Source organism: Sus scrofa, chromosome 3, assembly GCF_000003025.6.
Source record: "Sus scrofa isolate TJ Tabasco breed Duroc chromosome 3, Sscrofa11.1, whole genome shotgun sequence".
Lineage (NCBI taxonomy): Eukaryota > Metazoa > Chordata > Mammalia > Artiodactyla > Suidae > Sus > Sus scrofa.
This window is the reverse complement of record NC_010445.4, coordinates 57,355,719-57,374,088: the sequence shown is the minus strand read 5'-3', so window position 1 is coordinate 57,374,088 and position 18,370 is coordinate 57,355,719. Positions and strand designations below refer to the sequence as shown.

The 18,370-nt window shown below is 45.6% G+C and overlaps 1 protein-coding gene across 3 annotated transcripts in view; it reads left to right on the top strand.

Annotated features, from left to right (window-relative positions):
- Window positions 1–18,116, top strand: part of RPIA (ribose 5-phosphate isomerase A) — a 30,976-nt gene extending 12,860 nt beyond the window's left edge. For 2 of the 3 annotated variants that reach the window (XM_021085537.1, XM_021085538.1), the window contains exons 4-9: window positions 5,844–5,903; window positions 7,958–8,022; window positions 9,710–9,778; window positions 10,460–10,646; window positions 12,389–12,488; window positions 17,163–18,116. In XM_021085537.1, the coding sequence (XP_020941196.1) occupies window positions 5,844–5,903; window positions 7,958–8,022; window positions 9,710–9,778; window positions 10,460–10,646; window positions 12,389–12,488; window positions 17,163–17,257 (576 nt within the window). In that variant the 3' untranslated portion in view covers window positions 17,258–18,116. 3 annotated transcript variants of the gene reach the window in all.

Sequence of the window (18,370 nt, the reverse complement as noted above, 5' to 3'; positions counted from 1 at the left end):
CCACTGAGCAAGGCCAGGGATCAAATCCGCAACCTCATGGTTCCTAGTCGATTTGCTAACCATTGAGCCACGACGGGAACTCCTCAGTTTATGCTGTTAAGAAAAACTCCTTTCTTATAGTTTTAGAGAGGTTTTGGAAGAGGGCTGAGTTAGATACAGGTGTCCCAATTGTTGTCTTTCACTGAAACTTTCATCCTGTGTTTTTAAGATAGCATCCTCTGAAGCCCACCTGTATGTTGTGGTAACTGATAACAGTACGAGGCTGCTCAGTGCTGGCCAGTTCCAGGTGATCAAGTGGAAGAGTCATTCACAGGTCACAGGACTTTGAAAAATGCACTTGTTCAGAGCCACTGTTTTATCCACCCACCTTCAAACCCAGACTTTTTTTGGCCATGTCTGTGGCATGTGGAAGTTCCCTAGGCCAGGGATCAAACATGTGTCCTGGAAGTGACAGTCCTGGGTCCTTAGCTGCTAGGCTACCAGGGAACTCCAAACCCAAACTTATTTTTGTCAGATGCAATCTCCTGAAATGATAGAAAAGACCTCAAATATTTCATGTTCTGCCTCTTAAACAAGTAAACCCATATGGCTTTAAGGTATCTTTGTAGATTTCCTCTTTCAAGTTAAAAGCTCTGGGGAGAGGAAAATTTAAAAAGCATTTAAAAGCCAGATCTGGTCTAAGTAAAAAAGGTTATTCATGCTGGCCTTCAGGCCACCTTTATTAGGTGGTAGAAGGGAAAATGCAGAGTTTTCAGGTTTTATTGTGAAATTGATGAAAACCAGGACTGCCACCCTGCCGCCTGCCTCTGTCCTTGATCACAAGAGGCATTTGGGGGCACAGCTGTGGGATTGCAATGAGAAGGCATTGCTTCCTGTCTTTTATTTATTTATTTTTTTTTCAAAAGCACAAGCTAATCATTAGCTTTCCTGCTCCCTGCACTTTTAAGAGCTGGAAGTGACAGGCAGTTAGTTCTGTACCCTCCGGAGCCCCTTAGTGTGGGAGCCTGGAGTGACTGGGTGTCCAGCAGATACTGATCTCAGTTGAGCACCTGTGGCTGCATTCATACTGGCCGAGCCAGTGATGGGTCCATTTCCCCAAGTAGGGCTATTGTGTTGAATACAGTGAATTAGTTTGTAGGGCTGCCAGAACAAGGAACCACAAATTGAGTGACTGAAAAAAACAGAAATTCATTGTCTCAGTTCTGGAGGCTAGCAATCCAAGATCAAGATGTTGATTCTTTTGAAGGCCGTGAAGGAGAATCTGTTCTGTGTCTTTCTCCTGGCTTCTGGTGGATGCTGGCGGTCTTTGGTGCTGCTTGGCTTGTAGGCACATAACCTTGTTCTCTGCCTTCATGTTTGCATGGTGTCCTCTCTGTACAAATTCCCCTTCTAAGGACACCAGTTGTTGGATTAGGGCTCACCCTCATGACTTCACTTGATGACTTTGCTGAAGACCCCGTCTCTAAATACAGTCACATTCAGAGTATTAGGGGTTAGGACTCCATCATATCTTTCTTTTAGGGGAACGCAATTCAACCCATAATGCTCAGGGAAGACGAAGCTCATGCCGATGGTGACTACGATGTCTCTCTGCGTGCAGGGCCATTCCCAGGGGCCTTGTGGGGAGGCCCATCAAAGATGGGGAGAAGGGAGAGTCGGGTGACCTGCCGAGGAGGTGGCCAGTAATGGTCCCACCCCAGTGGGACCCTTGAGGTCATTGTACAGGGGGCTCCATCCAGTTTTCATGTGAAACATTTGAATACTGTTTAGTATTGCTTCTAAAGTCTATAAAATTAATAGGAGCCATAGTTTTATTTGTGTGATAGAATAGCACACTGAAGTACATGCAGTTCATATCATTTTTTTTAAATGCCATCTGTATTTATTAGATATCTGTTGCTATGGAACACATTACCCCCAAACTTAGCCGCCTAAAACAGCAAACATTGATTAACTCGTGGTTTCTAAGGGTGGGGATCTGGGGTGGTGTAGCGGGGCGGTTCTGGCTTCGGGTCTCTGGTGAGGCTGCAGGCAAGTTGTTGGCCAGCTTTGCAGTCATCTCCACACTCAGCTGTGCTTGGACGACCTTCTTCCGAGCTTAGTCACGTGGGTGTGCGGGCCTTCTTCATAGGCTGTTGAGTGGTGGTCCAGTCCCCAGAGCTGTCTCAGTGTCATTAGGACTTGGCAGCTGGTTTTCCCCAGTGTGTGTGGTGAGAGAAGCGGGCGGGAGGGAGGGGGAGATCTTGTTGGAACATTCCCCTCCCCCACCCTGCCCACTTAAAAACTAATCTCATAAACTAGTCTCAGCAGTGGCTTGCCAGTTACTTGTGCCTTTCCATTGGTTGTGCCTGTGCCATTGGTAACACAACAGCCCGGGACATTGTGGGCAGGGATTCCCCAAAGGCATGAAGACCAAGAGGTGTGGGTATCTCTGGGGTTCCTCTTCTGGACAGTCCCAGTGAAATTACAGCCTCAGAGTCTAGGATTAGCATAACTTCTCCAACTGCTTCTGGAGAAACCTAGGAACCGAGAAATAATCCAGCTACACCATTTTTCTTGTTGTTTTTCTCCCTTCATTATATATTCTTCTTTAATAGAAACAGATCATGTGGTTTTTTTTTTTTTTTCTTTTGAACTTTATGTCAGCCAGCATTTTATTCTAGTTTTTTTATTATGGAAAATTTCAAGCTTCGAAAAGGATAAAGAATAGTGTAATGAACTTCTATGTGCCTATCACCTAATTTCCATAATTATCTATTCATGGCCAGTTTTGTTTTATCTTTTTCTGCTTGTTTGTTTGTTTTTTAGGGCTGCTCCCTGGGCATATGGAGGTTCCCAGGCTAGGGGTTGAATTGGAGCTGTAGCTGCTGGCCTACACCACAGCCACAGCAATGCCAGATCTGAGCTGCTTCTGTGACCTACATCATAGCTCACAGCAACGCCGGATCCCCAACCCACTGAGCAAGGCCAGGGATTGAACCGCATCCTCTTGGATACAAGTCAGGTTCTTTGAGCCACAATGGGAACTCCTAAAAATATTTTTTAAAGTTTTTTTTAAATCATGATCCAAATAAGTCCCACATATTGCAAATTCCATGGTCTTTGTGTTTTAATGGTTAGAGTCTTAGGATTTTGGATTTGAAGATTGACACTGGTGGTTATCCCTCTCCATCTTTTAATACGTGAGAAAATTTGCCATGTGGAAGTTTTTAGAACCAAAACCTTCTGATCTTTAATCTCAGGTGCTTTTCACTTGAAGCAGAACATATTTTCATGGCTTTTGAAAAAAGGTTTTCCATCCTTTGGTTCAGCAGTGGCATGAACACAAATCCTTATCATTTGGACTCTAGTGATCAGACTGGAAGGTTCATAGTGCCTTGATTCCAGCCACAGATCCTGCTTAGGGTGTCAAAATGATGTTGGTAACCACTTCTTCCCCTTCAGTCAGCCTGTTGGAAAGGCATGTGTATACGTCAGTGGTGCTGACTTTCTCCATAGACATCCTGCCTCACTCCCAGTCAGCTGCTCTCAACCTGCTGAGCTCCTCAATTAGCTCCAGAGGTCCTGCCTTTGTGTATACTTTTCTGAGTGCATGCAGTCTTTTGCTTATTTTTATTCAGCAATGTAGCCTGGAAATCACTATGTTTCATTTATAGATCTTCAGTCTTTTATGCTTTAATTTTTTTTTTTTTTTTTTTTTTTTTTTTGTTGTTTTATGATCTTCCGTCTATATTAGCTGTGATGACTGTAGCCACCGGCCTACGTCAGAGCCACAGCAACGTGGGATCCGAGCCGCGTCTGCAACCTACACCACAGCTCATGGCAACGCCGGATCGTTAACCCACTGAGCAAGGGCAGGGATCGAACCCGCAACCTCATGGTTCCTAGTCGGATTCGTTAACCACTGCGCCACGACGGGAACTCCTGTTAGATTATTTTTAAAACTTGTCCAGTATTTTGTAGATTTGGCTCTTAGTTTAGGAAGCTTTAAGAAAATGTGGTAGTCCCCCTGTTAGCCGTGGGAACACATTCTGAGGCCCCTAGTGGATGCCTAAGACCACAAATATGACTGAATTCCATGTATACCATGTTTTTTCCTATATATCCATACCTATGATAAAGTTTGATAAATTAGGCACAGTAAGAGGCTGACAACAATAACTAAAAAATAGGACAAGTATAACAATATACTGTAATAAAAGTTATGTAGATATGGTTTCTTTCTCTCAGAATATCCTGTTGTACAAATTTAATGCCTTTTGCATCTTAAATAGACACTTACCAAGCGTGGTAGTTTCATAACTTTTGTAGTTGGAGATGCGATGGCAGAACTGGCATGAATTTCTTTTTCCTTCTTTACCAGTTCATGGATGAAAGATTCGTTCTTACCATGGATCATTAGCAGCCTCAGCATATAACTTTTTTTCCTTTTGTTCCCAAGTTGAGAACTTGTACTTTTTCACTTAATGAAAGCACTTCATGGCTTGGCTTTGGCATATCTGAATCGCCAGCGTCACTACTGTGCTTGGGGCCATTACCTTGGAGATACTACAGGTTGGGTTCCATTCCCCTATAATAAAGCAAGTATGATATAAAAGTGACTCACTTGAACTTTTTGGTTTCCCAGTGCATATAGAAGTTAAGTTTACACTGCACCGTAGTCTAATAAGTGTGTGATAGCATTATGTCTAAAAAAGCAGTGTATATACCTTAATTAAAAAATACTGCTAAAAAATGTCAAGGCAATTACAGTAGTATCATCAAAGATCACTGGTCACAGATCACCATAGCAAATATAATAACCATAATGAAAAAGTTTGAACTATTTTGAGAATCAGCAAAATGTGACACACAGTCAGGAAGTGAGCAAATGCTGTTGGAGAAATGACGCCCTTAACCTCCCTGGAGGCAGGGTTGCCACAGCCTTCAATTTGTCAGAGATCAGTATCTTGCAAAGAGCAGTAAAATGAGGTGCAATAAAACATGGTCTGCCTGTATTAAGTAAGGGTTACTTGAATGCAGGCAGTGTGATACTAAGACAGTTGATCTGATAACTGAGATGGCTACTAAGTGACTAATGCCGGACAAAGGGATAATTCACATCCTGGGCTGGATGGCATGGATGGTGAGAGATTTCATCATGCTACTCAAAACGGCATACCATTTAAAACTTAGGAATTGTTGGCAGTTCCCGTCGTGGCTCAGTGGTTAATGAATCCGACGAGGAACCATGAGGTTGCGGGTTCAATCCCTGGCCTTGCTCAGTGGGTTAAGGATCCGGCATTGCCGTGAGCTGTGGTGTAGGTTGCAGATGTGGCTCAGATCCCGCATTGCTGTGACTCTGGTGTAGGCCGGCAGCTATAGCTCCAATTAGACCCCTAGCCTGGGAACCTCCATATGCGTGAGAGTGGCCCTAGAAAAGACAAAAAAAAAAAAAAAAAAAAAAAAAAACAACCAAAACTTAGGAATTGTTTATTTCTGGGATATTTTGTTTATTATGTTTGGATCGAGGTTGCTCTGGGTAACTGAAACTGGCGGGTGTGTGTGTGTGGTTACTGTACAGTATTATTACTAGAAGCTTTAGGCATCATGGTGTTACATGAAATAGCAGATCACTGAGGAGGAACGCTTAGCCTAGCGCTGGAGCAGAGTCTTCACCTGGTGCTATTTGCCTCCTTCCACCTCCTGCCATTGATGGGGCTCGACCCTCCGCTCTTGGTTGGATTTGGGAGGGTGCCTTGGTTAGGACTTCATGTTTGACACTTAAAATCTGAAAGGATTCTGAGAATCCCTGGCTCCCCTCAGAGTTCATGATTACAGGTGCGTTTTCCTGTCCCCCACAGGCCCGTCAGCTCATCCTGCAGCATGGCTTAACTCTCAGTGACCTGGACCGACACCCAGAGGTAAGAGAGACGCTGCCTTGGTTTTCTGCCTCCTTTTTTATGGTTGTCACTTGTTCATGGGCTCTGAATATCTTGTCTCATCTAGGAGAAAAGTCAGTTGGTCATACCAGCTTTTCTCCTGGGACTTTGAATAGTAATCCTGGCTGAGGTCACAAGGGGAGAGGTTGTTAATTTTCAAGACATCCCTGTGGTTTAACTGTGAGGACTCAGGAGCCCAGGCCTTGCTGCTGTCCTCGTACAGAAGAGCAGGCCACCCCAGAGATTACCGATAAGAGAAGATAAGAAGCAATCATCAGAGGCAGCCACGGACCTCTGAAAACCAATTAAAATGAAGTTTTATGGTAAAGACCATTAAACACACAGGCAGTCCCCAGGGAACTGAAGTTGGTGAGACTGGGGAGCGTGCCTACAGCTGGCACTTACTGAGCCTTTATTCTCTGCTCGGTGCTGCACCTGGATTAAACCATAGTCATCCCTGGGTATCCTCGGGGGATTGGTTCTGGGACTCACTGCAAATACCAGAATCTGATGCTCAGTCCCACGGTTGGCCCTCTAACTAAGGTTCCACATCTGTGGATTCAACTACCCATGGACCATATAGTACTTATTTAGTGGAAAAAATCTGCAAATATGTAGACCTACACAGTTCAAACAAGGGTCAACAGTATTTAACTACCAGTAGCTTTGAGGGTGGGTGCCATTATTATGCCATTTTACAGAGCTGCAAAAGGTCCAGAGAGGGCAAGGTGTTTGCCTAAGGCCAAGCTGTTTGTAAGTGGTGGAGCCTGAACAGGAATTCAAGTGCCTCTGTCTCTAGAACAATGCTGCTTAGAAGGATTTTATGGGAAGAGGTAGAGTTTGAGCAGAGCTGTGAAGGGCCAGGTGGCAAAGGCAGGAGAGAACATTCCAGTATTCTGGAAAGGAAGATGGGAACCACGGGGGCAGTTCCAGGCAGGCACGTGAGCAGTGCCCAGACTGACAGGAAAGGTTTCTGGGGTGGGGGCAGGGTGAGGAGGAGCTGTAACTTCATCCTAGGAAAAGGTGGAAGGGAGGGTGCCCGCTGAAGCTTGGTGGGCTCCATACCCGGGCTGTGGCAGGCAGCCTCAATTTGCAACTTGAACTGAATTTGCACCCTGAGGGGTTTTTTTCTTGCTTTTTTTTTTTTGTTGTTGTTTTGTTTTTGTCTATTTAGGGCCACACCTGCGGCATTTGGAAATTCCCAGGCTAAGGGTTGAATTGGATCTGTAGCTTCTGGCCTAAGCCACAGTCACGGCAACACAGGATCTGAGCTGCATCTGTGACCTGGATCCTTAGTCCACTGAGTAAGGCCAGGGGTTGAACCTGTGTCCTCTTGGATACTAGTCGGGTTATTTAGCCACTGACACACGACAGGAATTCCCTGCACCTTGAGGTTTTATTCTGCCGTTTAAAAAAACCAAAGTTGAGGCTCCCATATGTCCATGCAGAGGACCAGGAGTGACAAGAAGTGCATGTATCCCTTGATTTCAAACTTCAAACCCTTTCCCATCTTTGGGGGCTGCTTTTGGGGCTGACGGTGGTGCTTCCTGGTAAAGGGGGTGGGCAAACCCAGACAGGTGCTTTGGTGGTGTCAGAGTGGGGTACCTCAGATAATCCAGTTCTGGATCACTTCAGATGTATGTCAAGCCTGTGTTTTTTGCCGCATTAGTATGGAAACCTCTGCATCAGTGTTTCCCAGCCTTTTTTCCCCTTATTGCCCACTCCCCAGTGACATTTGAATTCCTCAGATAATTCTGTACTTGGATGTAAAGTTACATTGAGATTGCATGCTCTCAATGATTCCATCTCATCCACAGAGAAGCTCATCAGTGAGTAAAGGGAGTGTAAAGTTGTGGATGAGACCTGGACCAGGCGAGGGTCCCACATTTGTTTCCTGGTTAACCTCCTAGAGCCTCGTTCTTGGACTGGTTAGGTAGGAATAACTGCCTGGCTGATAGGGATGCTCAGGCTTAGCACAGAGCCTCCCCTTAAAAGGCTCTTAGCGGTTTTTAAATCTTTCCTTTCCCTCGTCACAGATTGACCTCGCCATCGATGGTGCTGATGAAGTAGATGCTGACCTCAATCTCATCAAGGGTGGTGGGTGAGTGTCTGCCCGTAAATGCATAGTGAGGTGGAGTGGAGGACAGGATCAGCTCGGTGTCACTGTGATGTACCAGTTCGTTTTTCTATTTAGATGTTGATGGCATCTGGCCAGGGAGCCAGCCTGGCCTTTCTGCTCATTAGTAGCACTCCAGTGACTAGGAACCTGGGCCTCTTCAATGAGATTACTCATCCTTAATAGGTTCTCTGTGTGCTGCCCTCTGCTGATTCAAACTTTAAAAACTGTACAGCCTGGAGTTAAAAACTGTACAGCCTGGAGTTCCCGTCGTGGTGCAGTGGTTAATGAATCCGACGAGGAACCATGAGGTTGTGGGTTCGGTCCCTGCCCTTGCTCAGTGGGTTAAGGATCTGGCGTTGCTGTGGCTTTGGCGTAGGCCAGAGGATACAGCTCCGATTTGACCCCAAGCCTGGGAACCTCCATATGCCGCGGGAGAGGCCCAAGAAATAGCAAAAAGACAAAAAACAAAACAAAAACTACAGCCTAACCACACATACTACATTATTAGGTCTCTAGATGCCGGTGTATCATAATTGCTTTAAAGCTGCTTTTAACCTCCGTGAGAAGTTAGTGATGTATGTATTTATTGCTTTGGAAAACATGTATCGGGTTTTTATTTTATTTATTTGTTTTTTGTCTTTTTGCCTTTTCTAGGGCTGCTCCCATGGCATATGGAGGTTCCCAGGCTAGGGGTCTAATTGGAGCTGTAGCCACCAGCCTATGCCACAGCCACAGCAACTCGGGATCCGAGCCACAGGGATCTGAGCCGCATCTTCGACCTACACCACAGCTCACGGCAATGCCGAATCCTTAACCCACTGAGCAAGGCCAGGGATCGAACCTGAAACCTCATGGTTCCTAGTCAAATTCATTAACCACTGCTCCACAACAGGAACTCCTATATATCGAGTTTTTAAATGTTGATTTGTGGGGTTAAGGAATGGTGAGCTAAAGAAGGTCGAAGTCCTGGTCTCCTGGTTTTCAATGTGCTTAGTCTCACTGTGCTCTCCCACTTGATCACCCTGACTGTCAGCTAGGGCAGGTTGCTCAGAGCTTGTCTTTTACTTCTCAAGTCACAGAGCCTCCTTTTCATGCCATGTGCAGATGACTTCTCCTGAGACCCATGGCTTCCTGGCAGAGGTGTCGTAAGTGGGGTTATGCCCATCCCAGCCAGGGACCATTTCTCCCAGACACAGGCTTGTTTTCCACAGTCTGTGTACTGGAAGCAGCATGTCCTCACTTGGGCTCCTTCAATAGAAAAGTTTATTTCTCACATTTCTGGGAGCCGGGTCTTCTCAGTGTAGCTGCCTGTTGTGGAAGAAGAGAGAAACAGAGCTTTCTGGTGTCTTCTTAGAAGGATAATTATCCTGTCAGACCAGGGCCCCATTTCCATGACCTCATTGAACCACAGTTGCTTCCTTAGAGCCTCCATCTTCCACATACAGTCGCATTGGCGGGGGTGGGGCTGTTTAGGGCTTCGAAAAATGAGATACCATGGAATTTGGCGGGGATGGTTAGGGCTTTGAAAAATGAAATACGATGGAGTTTAATAAGAATTAAAAATCAAATTTCATTCCGTGCCAGAATTGCGTGGATTTTGGCCTGAGTTCTCACGTTCAGTTTTTGTCCCACTTACCCCTGTGTTCATTTGCTTCTTCCCCATCCCCAGAGGCTGCCTGACCCAGGAGAAAATTGTAGCTGGCAACGCCAGTCGCTTCATCGTGATCGCCGATTTCAGGTATGAGTGCAGTGTTCTGAGCAGCTCCCTGAGGCCCCGGGCCTCATTTTTAGAGGAGGAGTTAGATGTGGAGGGTTGGCTCTTTAGCTTTCCGAGACTTAGGACAACGTCGTAGGGTTATGTTCTGCTTTTGTGCTGTTTTATGTGTCCATGGGAAGGAGGAGGCAGCAGCTTGTCCCCCTTATTAACAGCACGTCTTCATTTATTACTCATTGCTCCTTGAGGGGAGCCCCAGAAGAAGCAGGTCAAGCCTTGCCCCGGGGCAGTGACTCAGCATGCCTGGTTCCTCCGGGGTCACGTGTGACCTGTTGTGGACAGTCTTTGACCAGGTTCTCAGATTCTCCTTCAAGGCCCTGGTGCTGAGTGTGAGCACATTAACTTTAAAAAAAAAAGGAGTTTATTGACAAAATATTACAGCTGTGGGAAGGACAACAATTATTACTGTTCCTCAGACCCGTGTAACCACAAGCCAGTTATGTCTGGTTTTAACATTGTTGTCATATTTACTCAGATCCCTCTTTTCTTAAAGGGTCGAACAGAACCAGTGCACAGCCTGCACACCTGCCCTTGTGCCTTGCCCTGCCCTCTCAGGTCGTGGGTACCCCGGGCCTGAACTGGGTGTGGATCTGCACCGTTGCACTTCTTTCTTTATGTGTGTGGTGCTTTTTGACTCTCTTCCAGGAAGGATTCAAAGAACCTTGGGGACCAGTGGCACAAGGGAATCCCCATCGAGGTCATCCCCATGGCCTACGTCCCAGTGAGCCGCACTGTGACCCAGAAGTTTGGGGGCGTAATTGAACTTCGAATGGCCGTCAACAAGGCAGTAAGTGGCCAAGGAGTTTTCTGGAAGGCATTCCAGGTTCTCAAGGTGGTGTTTTCCTTCATTTTTCTGTTAGGTCTTCTGTGTCTAGACTGGGCAGATGGCTTCTATGTATTTATTTTTCATCAGTTTGTTTATTTTTAGAATGCTGGCTTTATCAGTTTCCGTATTGAAACTCATATAGACAAGACTCTGCTTGATGCAGTGAAAATTCTCTGTCCCTCAGGGTCTGATGCTCTTAGGTGACCTGGTCTTTGTACCTGAGAACTGCTGATTAACACAAAAATTGGGCTTTGGGAGGTAACCCCATCCTCCCCCACCCCCAGGGCGGTGGTGCACAGAAAGGTTTTCAGGTTTCCTGGTGTAATTCTTTTTCCTCCTCGTTTCTCATTCCGTGGTTAAATGAAGTAGAGTTTCTTGGACGATGTGAACTCCTCGCCAAGAACACACTCCAGATACTTGGGCAGAATGTTTCTCTTCAGCTTCGAAAGTGGGTTGCACAGAACTTTTTTTTTCTTACATTTAAATAAATAAGCAGAAGCAATCATCCAAAAACTAACTGTAGTTGCAGTCAGAACTATATAAAAAGGTGGAAACATAACAGGAAAAAAAAGCAACTCATCTGTAATTCTACCCTGATGAATTTTTATTTTGCTGTGTTTTTTCCCGGCGTTTTGGTGACTTTTTAAGTCATAGTCCCAATCATGGTGGTTGTGCAGAGCTCAGACTCTGGCTCCCTGTGTAGCTGAAAAGCCAAGAAGAGATAGTGGGGGTTCTCTCATGGCTGGGGCCACACAATAGCCCAGCACCTCGCCTTTGTGGGGTTCTTAACTGGGCTCCCACCCCGCCTCCTCCAGTTTGCAGAGGAGTCCCGTTTCCTTGCCCTTGACTGTAGTGTTTTCTGTCACCGTTTGTGATCCTCAACTCTAGAAAGTGCCCAAAGCTGTCGTGGATAAATTAACTAAAATTACTCCCAGCCTGTTTGCTCTAGGACCTGTCTCTGCTCCCTGTCTGCTGATGGGGCTGCCTGAACCCAGGGGGTGCATTGTCTTCGTGTTACTGATGGTTCCTAATGTGAAGCTGTGGGAGTGTTGTACCTTGGTGGTGGTCTCTTCTGTTGCTGTGGGGTGTTTTTTTTTGGTCTTTTTGCCTTTTCTAGGGCCACTCCCTCGGCATATGGAGGTTCCCAGGCTAGGGGTCCAGTCGGAGCTGTAGCTGCCGGCCTATACCATAGCCACAGCAACGTGCCATCTGAGCCACATCTGCAACTTACACCACAGCTCACGGCAACACCGGATCCTTAACCCACTGAGCAAGGCCAGAGATCGAATCCACAGCCTCATGGTTCCTAGTCGGATTTGTTAACCACTGAGCCATGACGGGAACTCCCTGCTGTGGTTTTTCACTCTGATAATAGCTAAGAATCGTGGAGTCCTCACTGTGGGCCCCCATTGTGAGCTCCCACTGTGCTAAATGCTTCCCCATGTGGTTTATAAACTGCCTTATGAAGCATGTTTCATTTTCCCTTTTTTGCAGTTGATGAATCTGAGGCTCACAGAAGTTAATAGCTTCTCTGAGATCTAAACCCTGTGTAGCTTTAAGACTCCAGTTCTGACTCCAAGCTCCTGCTCCTTATTGCTTTGTAGCACTGCCTTCTAGGAGCACAAGGCGGGGGTACTGGTTAGAACAGGTTAATTAAGTATTGGTCTTTGGTTAGCACTTCTGCTCTTCTACCCCTTTCTGTCCACCTGTATCTACATCCTCTGTAAATGTGGGAAATTGTCTTCTAGGGACCTGTGGTGACAGATAATGGAAATTTTATCCTGGACTGGAAGTTCGACCGGGTCCACAAATGGAGTGAAGTGAACACAGCTATCACCATGATCCCAGGTAACGTGTGCGGTGCTCGCTGAGCCTGGATGCCCATGCCCCTTGGAACTGTCCCCTGCCTTGGGCAGCAGGAGGCATCATGGAAAGAATTTCCTTTATGCAATGGCTAGGGATTTTAACTTAACACTTTTGCTTTTTCCCCTCTGGGAATAGTCATAGCTCACCCAGCAGCTTTGTTATTTGGCAGTTCACAGCCTGTTTCAGTAGGGATAGGTCTGGAGCTGACGGATTGTCAGAGGGGCCTGGCCTTGAAATCAGCCCACCCTCTCCCTGCAGGAGCCTGACTGCAGCCTCTTTGTTTTTTGTTTTTCTTTTATTTTTTAAAGTTTTATTGAAGTAGACTTGATTTATAATGTTGTAAAAGTAGGATTGGTTCATTTTTTTTTTTTTTTTTCTTTTTCAGCCACCCTGTGGCATGTGGAGTTCCCGGGCCAGGGATTAGATCTGAGCCACAGCTGGGGCAATGCTGCATCCTTAACCCACTGTGCTGGGCCAGGAATTGAACCTGCGTCTCAGAGCTCCAGAGATGCCTCCGATCCTGTTGTACCACAGTGGGAACTCCTGCAGCCTCTTTGATTTTGGCATGTTCTCTGGGAAAGAGTGACTCTTTCACCCACATGCATTAGGCACCTGCCACAGGCAAGGTGCATGCCACGTGTTATGGGGCATCTCCCGCCCGTGGAACGTAGGGTCTGCCTCAGGAAGAGTTAACAGAGCCTGGAGGGAGCTGTGCCTACAAATAAGACAGAGTGTGGAATGCCAAGAGTCTGGAGTTGCTTCTTCCACAGAGGAGTGGTGACTTCTGACACTGTGCCAAGTGTCTGAAAAGGTCTCGTTTGGTCCTAACTTAATGAGATGGTTATAGAGGAGGACGCAGGTCGAGGACATGTGTGCGTGGCTTCTCAGCACCAAGCTGGGCGCCTTGATTGTCTGCCCTAGACCCTGGCCTTTCAGCCCTTTCCTCAAGAGCCAGATTGGGGAGGGGTCGTGTGACACAAGCGTGCGGAGCAGTGGGGAGCCTCCAGTGCAGCTTGTACTGGGGACCTGGGGCTTGGCTGGAGGGCAGTGGAGAGGTGATTCTGAGTCCAGGCCAGAGGTGGTATTGGGGGCTCCTACGAGGGATTTAAAAGAGGAGGCAGATGTATGAGGTATCCGACTTATGATATTGAGCCACTGAGATTCTAACCGGGAATGTTACACGACGTGAAATATTCTTGGGCCAGAATAGGCTGATGGGTCTAATAGATGGGTAAGGTCTTTAGTAGATTGTAGTGTCTGGTCATGGATTCTGGAGCAGACAGCCTGGGTAAGGATCCAAACCCAGGCTCTCTCTCTGTGTGGTTCGTTTCTCTCTCTCTGCCTCAGTCTCTTCTCTGTAAAAGACGCTGCTGTCAGTACCTACCTCACAGGCTTGTTGGGAGGATTAAATGAGTTAATAGGGTGCCCAGCACACAAGGGAGTGTTTGTTGAATGAATACATTGCTAGGAAGAAAGGATACTGTCTTCATCATTAATTAAATGTGCTAGATTAGATTTTAATGTATCCATGCTCTTGGGAATTAAATACATATAAATGTATGAAGTGAAAAATATATAGCCATGTAATAATAAAGAGCTAATTCTTCCAATCGTACTTTAATTTACTATTTTAATCTTTTAGTGACAGTCTTTTTCCAGATTTACTAAGTAAAAGAGATGGGTAGATTTATGCTTATTCTCTCACTTGGTGTTATCTTTTTATTGGAAGAACTATGGAACCAAAAAGGCAGGAGGAAGGGGAGTCTAGAGGTCACGGTTAGTAATAACAGAATTAGCCCCAGTGATCGTGCAAACAAACAGCTCCCCGGTGCTGGCGCTTGTTCCTCTGTAGGTGGATCCTTGCATTGCCCACTCGGTAGCTCTGTTGCACCTGCTTAGACCTTTGTGGGCTTATTGAGACGTTGAGATGTCCTTCGTGAGCACATTTCTCCCATACTTTGCTCTCCACCTCACTGCATCCTGAGAAGCTGAGGGTTTTTTAAGGGATGTAAAGTGAAGGAAATGGCAAAAGAGAGGCTAGACGTTACATTGTTTAGTGCGGTGTCACCAGGGTCATCAGCATGGTCTGTTCTCTGTCTCCTTTTCCTCCTCGGTCTGTTTTAATACTTGCTGCCAGACCAAAATCAGAGGAGGAGAAGCAGGGCGAGTTTCCCTGTCACCGTGCCCTTGTCCATGTGTGTTCGTTTATATGAGGGCCCTTGGCAGACAACTAACTGGATGGAGCTTGGCCTGTCATGCCCTTGGGTGTTCTGCTATTTCCACTGGAGCAGAGAAATCCTGTAGAAGGGCCAGAGCTAGTGGGGTTCTTTCCCCAGGTTCATGTTGCGCCACCCCCGCCTTTTCCACTAACTGGGAGGCGGGTAGGGGTGGGTCTCTCACTCCCAGCAAAACAGTAACCTGAGGAGGGGATGCTCTAAGATCAGACCTTCGACTGCTGCCCTGCATCTCTGCTCTTTCTCTGGGTCTTTTCTGAACCCAGTTTGACTTTCTCTTGGATCAAGTAGAAGCTGTCACTTTGTATATTAATTTTTGAAAAGGGTGGGTCTTGAATGGCCACTTGGCTTACCTGTGGGAGGCCCAGTCTGTGGGCACAGTGCGCTTTCTCCCCCAATGGCTTTCTAGTGCTGGGAGATGATTTTATGTGTTTACATATTGAGGGGGGAGGTGTCTTTGAAAGTGTTAATTTTATTTACCCTTTGGAATTTACATAGTTCAAAACTACAAGTAAACAGGGAAAAGTCCCCTTCCATCCCTCTGCCTTTCCCCGTCTGGAGGCAGCTAGTGCTACCAAAGTGGTGTGTCCTTGTCCTCATTCTGTCATAAACACAGATGAACCCCCGCCCCGCCCTAATTCCTTTTTACACAAGTGGCAACACAGTAGACAGATGTTTTGCTTCTTACTTTTTCCGTCTTGAAGATGATTATATAATGATTCACAGAACACCCCTCCTTGGCATGGTGGAAGATCCTGGGCCAGGGATTGAACGTGGGCCACAGCAGTGACAATGCTGAATCCTTTACTGCTAGGCCACCAGAAAACTTTTTTTAAAATAATTGCATGGCATTCCATTTTATGGCTATCAGGTAACTCATTTAACCAGATCCCCACTAATAGACATTGTGTCCAGTCCTTTGCTTGGAGGGTATTAATAGATCAAGGAGTAAGTGTATCTGGTTTTGCTAGATTTTGCTGAATCACCCTCTGTGGGTGGCACCAGTTTACTCTTCTACTGACAGTGTATGCTGGTGCTACTTCCCTGTCAAACTTTTTTTTTTTTTTGATAGTTGAACAGTATTAATCTCATTGTAGTGCATTTGTATTTGCGTAAATATTTTCAGTAAAGATTGCTTTACAGCTGTGGTTAGTTCTCATTACTGAACTAGTATACCATTGTGTTTGTGTGAAAAAAAATGTTTGTATAGCCGTTGTACTCTTATAGGCATTTGAGTGTTTCCAGTTTTTTTGTTATTAGTGAAAGTGTTGCTGTGAATATTCTCATACATGTCTTTCGAAGACCATTTATATATATGCCCAATAGTTGCTTATATACCAAGGAGCAGAATTGTTGGATCTTCAGGTATGGATAAATTCAGCTTTGTAAGTTGAAAAATGTTGACAAACATTTTTCTTTTTTTTTTTGTCTTTTTTTGTTGTTGTTATTGTTGTTGTTGTTGCTATTTCTTGGGCCGCTCCCGCGGCATATGGAGGTTCCCAGGCTAGGGGTTGAATTGGAGCTGTAGCCACCGGCCTACACCAGAGCCACAGCAACGCGGGATCCGAGCCGCGTCTGCAACCTACACCACAGCTCATGGCAACGCCGAATCGTTAACCCACTGAGCAAGGGCAGGGACCGAACCCGCAACCTCATGATTCCTAGTCGGATTCGTTAACCACTGCGCCACGATGGGAACTCACGACAGACATTTTTCAAAGTGATTTTCCTGATTTATCCCCACTGTCAACATGTGGGAGTGTCTTTGCATCCTAGTCAAATTTCATTATACTAATTTTGGTGTGTGGTGGTGTCTTGGTTTAATTTGCACTCCCTTGTGACCAGTTTGGTCACCGCTTTTTGTGTTTATTGTTTATGTTTATTGGCCTTTTGGGACAGCCTCTTTTATGAAGCACCTCTTATTCTTTTACACATTTTTCTACTAGGTTATCTGCCCCATCTTAGAGATTTGGAGACTTTATATATTTTGATGTGGTATATGGATTGTAAATATCTTCCAGCCCTCCATGTAAAAACCTTGTAAGGCTGATAGTGGGACTGAGAAAAACTGGGAGTAGGGGCACTTAGAATAATCACAGAGGGCCTCTTGGAAAAGATGGCTGGTCCTCTGCTCTCTGCATGATAGAGAAGAACCAGCCCTTTGATGTGCTCAAGGATGACTAGACCAAAGGCAACAGCTTGACACATTTGGGTACAGACAGACAGGATGGCAGTGGACAGGACTGCAAGAAATAAAAATGATCAAATTCGCTTTTCATTGTCATGAGGGAGGGAAGGCTTCAGATTTGTCACTTGTCCAGCATGACTAATGGCCGTTGCGCCAGCTGACTGTGTGATCCAGCTTCTCGCCTTGCCTTGGGGAGCCGACACTGAACTCTTCCTTCTGTCCTTCGTCCCACAGGCGTGGTGGACACGGGCCTGTTCATCAACATGGCTGAGAGAGTCTACTTCGGGATGCAGGATGGCTCAGTGAACATGAGGGAGAAGCCTTTCTAAACCGAAGCTGCAGGAGCAGGGTGTGTCCACCCCACGTCCCCAGCCCACCGCCGAGGCACACCTGCCTCCCCAGGAGCCTTTGCCTTAACGTCTCTGTGCCAGGTGGACAGCTTGGCAGGGTGGGGGGTTGGAGGTTAAATCTGGTCTTCTGAAGTATTATTATTAATTATCTTTTTAAAGAGAGAAATATAAACATATATATTTTTACTATTAAAAATACTCAGTTTTTTTTATAAAGTAGAACTTGATTTCATGTTTTATATGAGACATTTACCAAAAAAAAGAAAGAAAAGAAAAAAATGAAGGAGGACGACTATCTTTTAAAAACCTTTTAACTTGAGCCTGCTGGTTAAGCTTCTGAATATCGGGACTGCTGAGAGATGTAAATCAGATTTTTCTTTAAGCTGGTGCAGTGCAGGCCCAGCCAGCAGTGATCCCCTGAGGCCTTACTGGAAACCTTGGAGTTTGTTTATTTTTCTACCACACTGTTTTGTTTTTAGTTTTTTTGTGATTACGCACAATATGTGGTTAATGTGTTTGAAGATGTGAATTACGGAAGTCTGGTGAGAGTTGGGGTGGGTGTGTGGTGACTCAGAATGTGTAAACCATCGGGTAGATGGGGGGTTCTTTGGCTGAGATCAGGGGGTTCATTCAGACCCCTGTTGGTGGAAGCCCTTGGCCAGAAATACTTGCCAGTACTGCCAAAGCACTGCTGTGAAACACCTTTAAATGATTGTCTTTTGGTTGTTAATATTTTGTTGTTGTTGTTCCTTTATTCTTACTTGCATGATTTGGCATCAGAATTTGTTACCTCTGTATTGTTTGAGGGTTGAAATAAAACAGTATGGTGCCATTTTGACTCTTTGTCATTCCTTGGAATTTGTGTTAGTTTTGCAATAAGATTGGAATCAATTTTGCTCATCTAGTTTATATCGGATCTTTGATAAAGAATGGAATTCACTCAAGAAATCTGGAGCCAAAGAGTGGATAAATATTTCCTTTATTTCTGAGAGAACTCTACATCAGTTTTATTCCATAGACCTTTGTCAAACAAGACATTTTCTTATTCATAGAGGATAACACAGGAGTTCCTGTCATGGCACAGAGGAAACG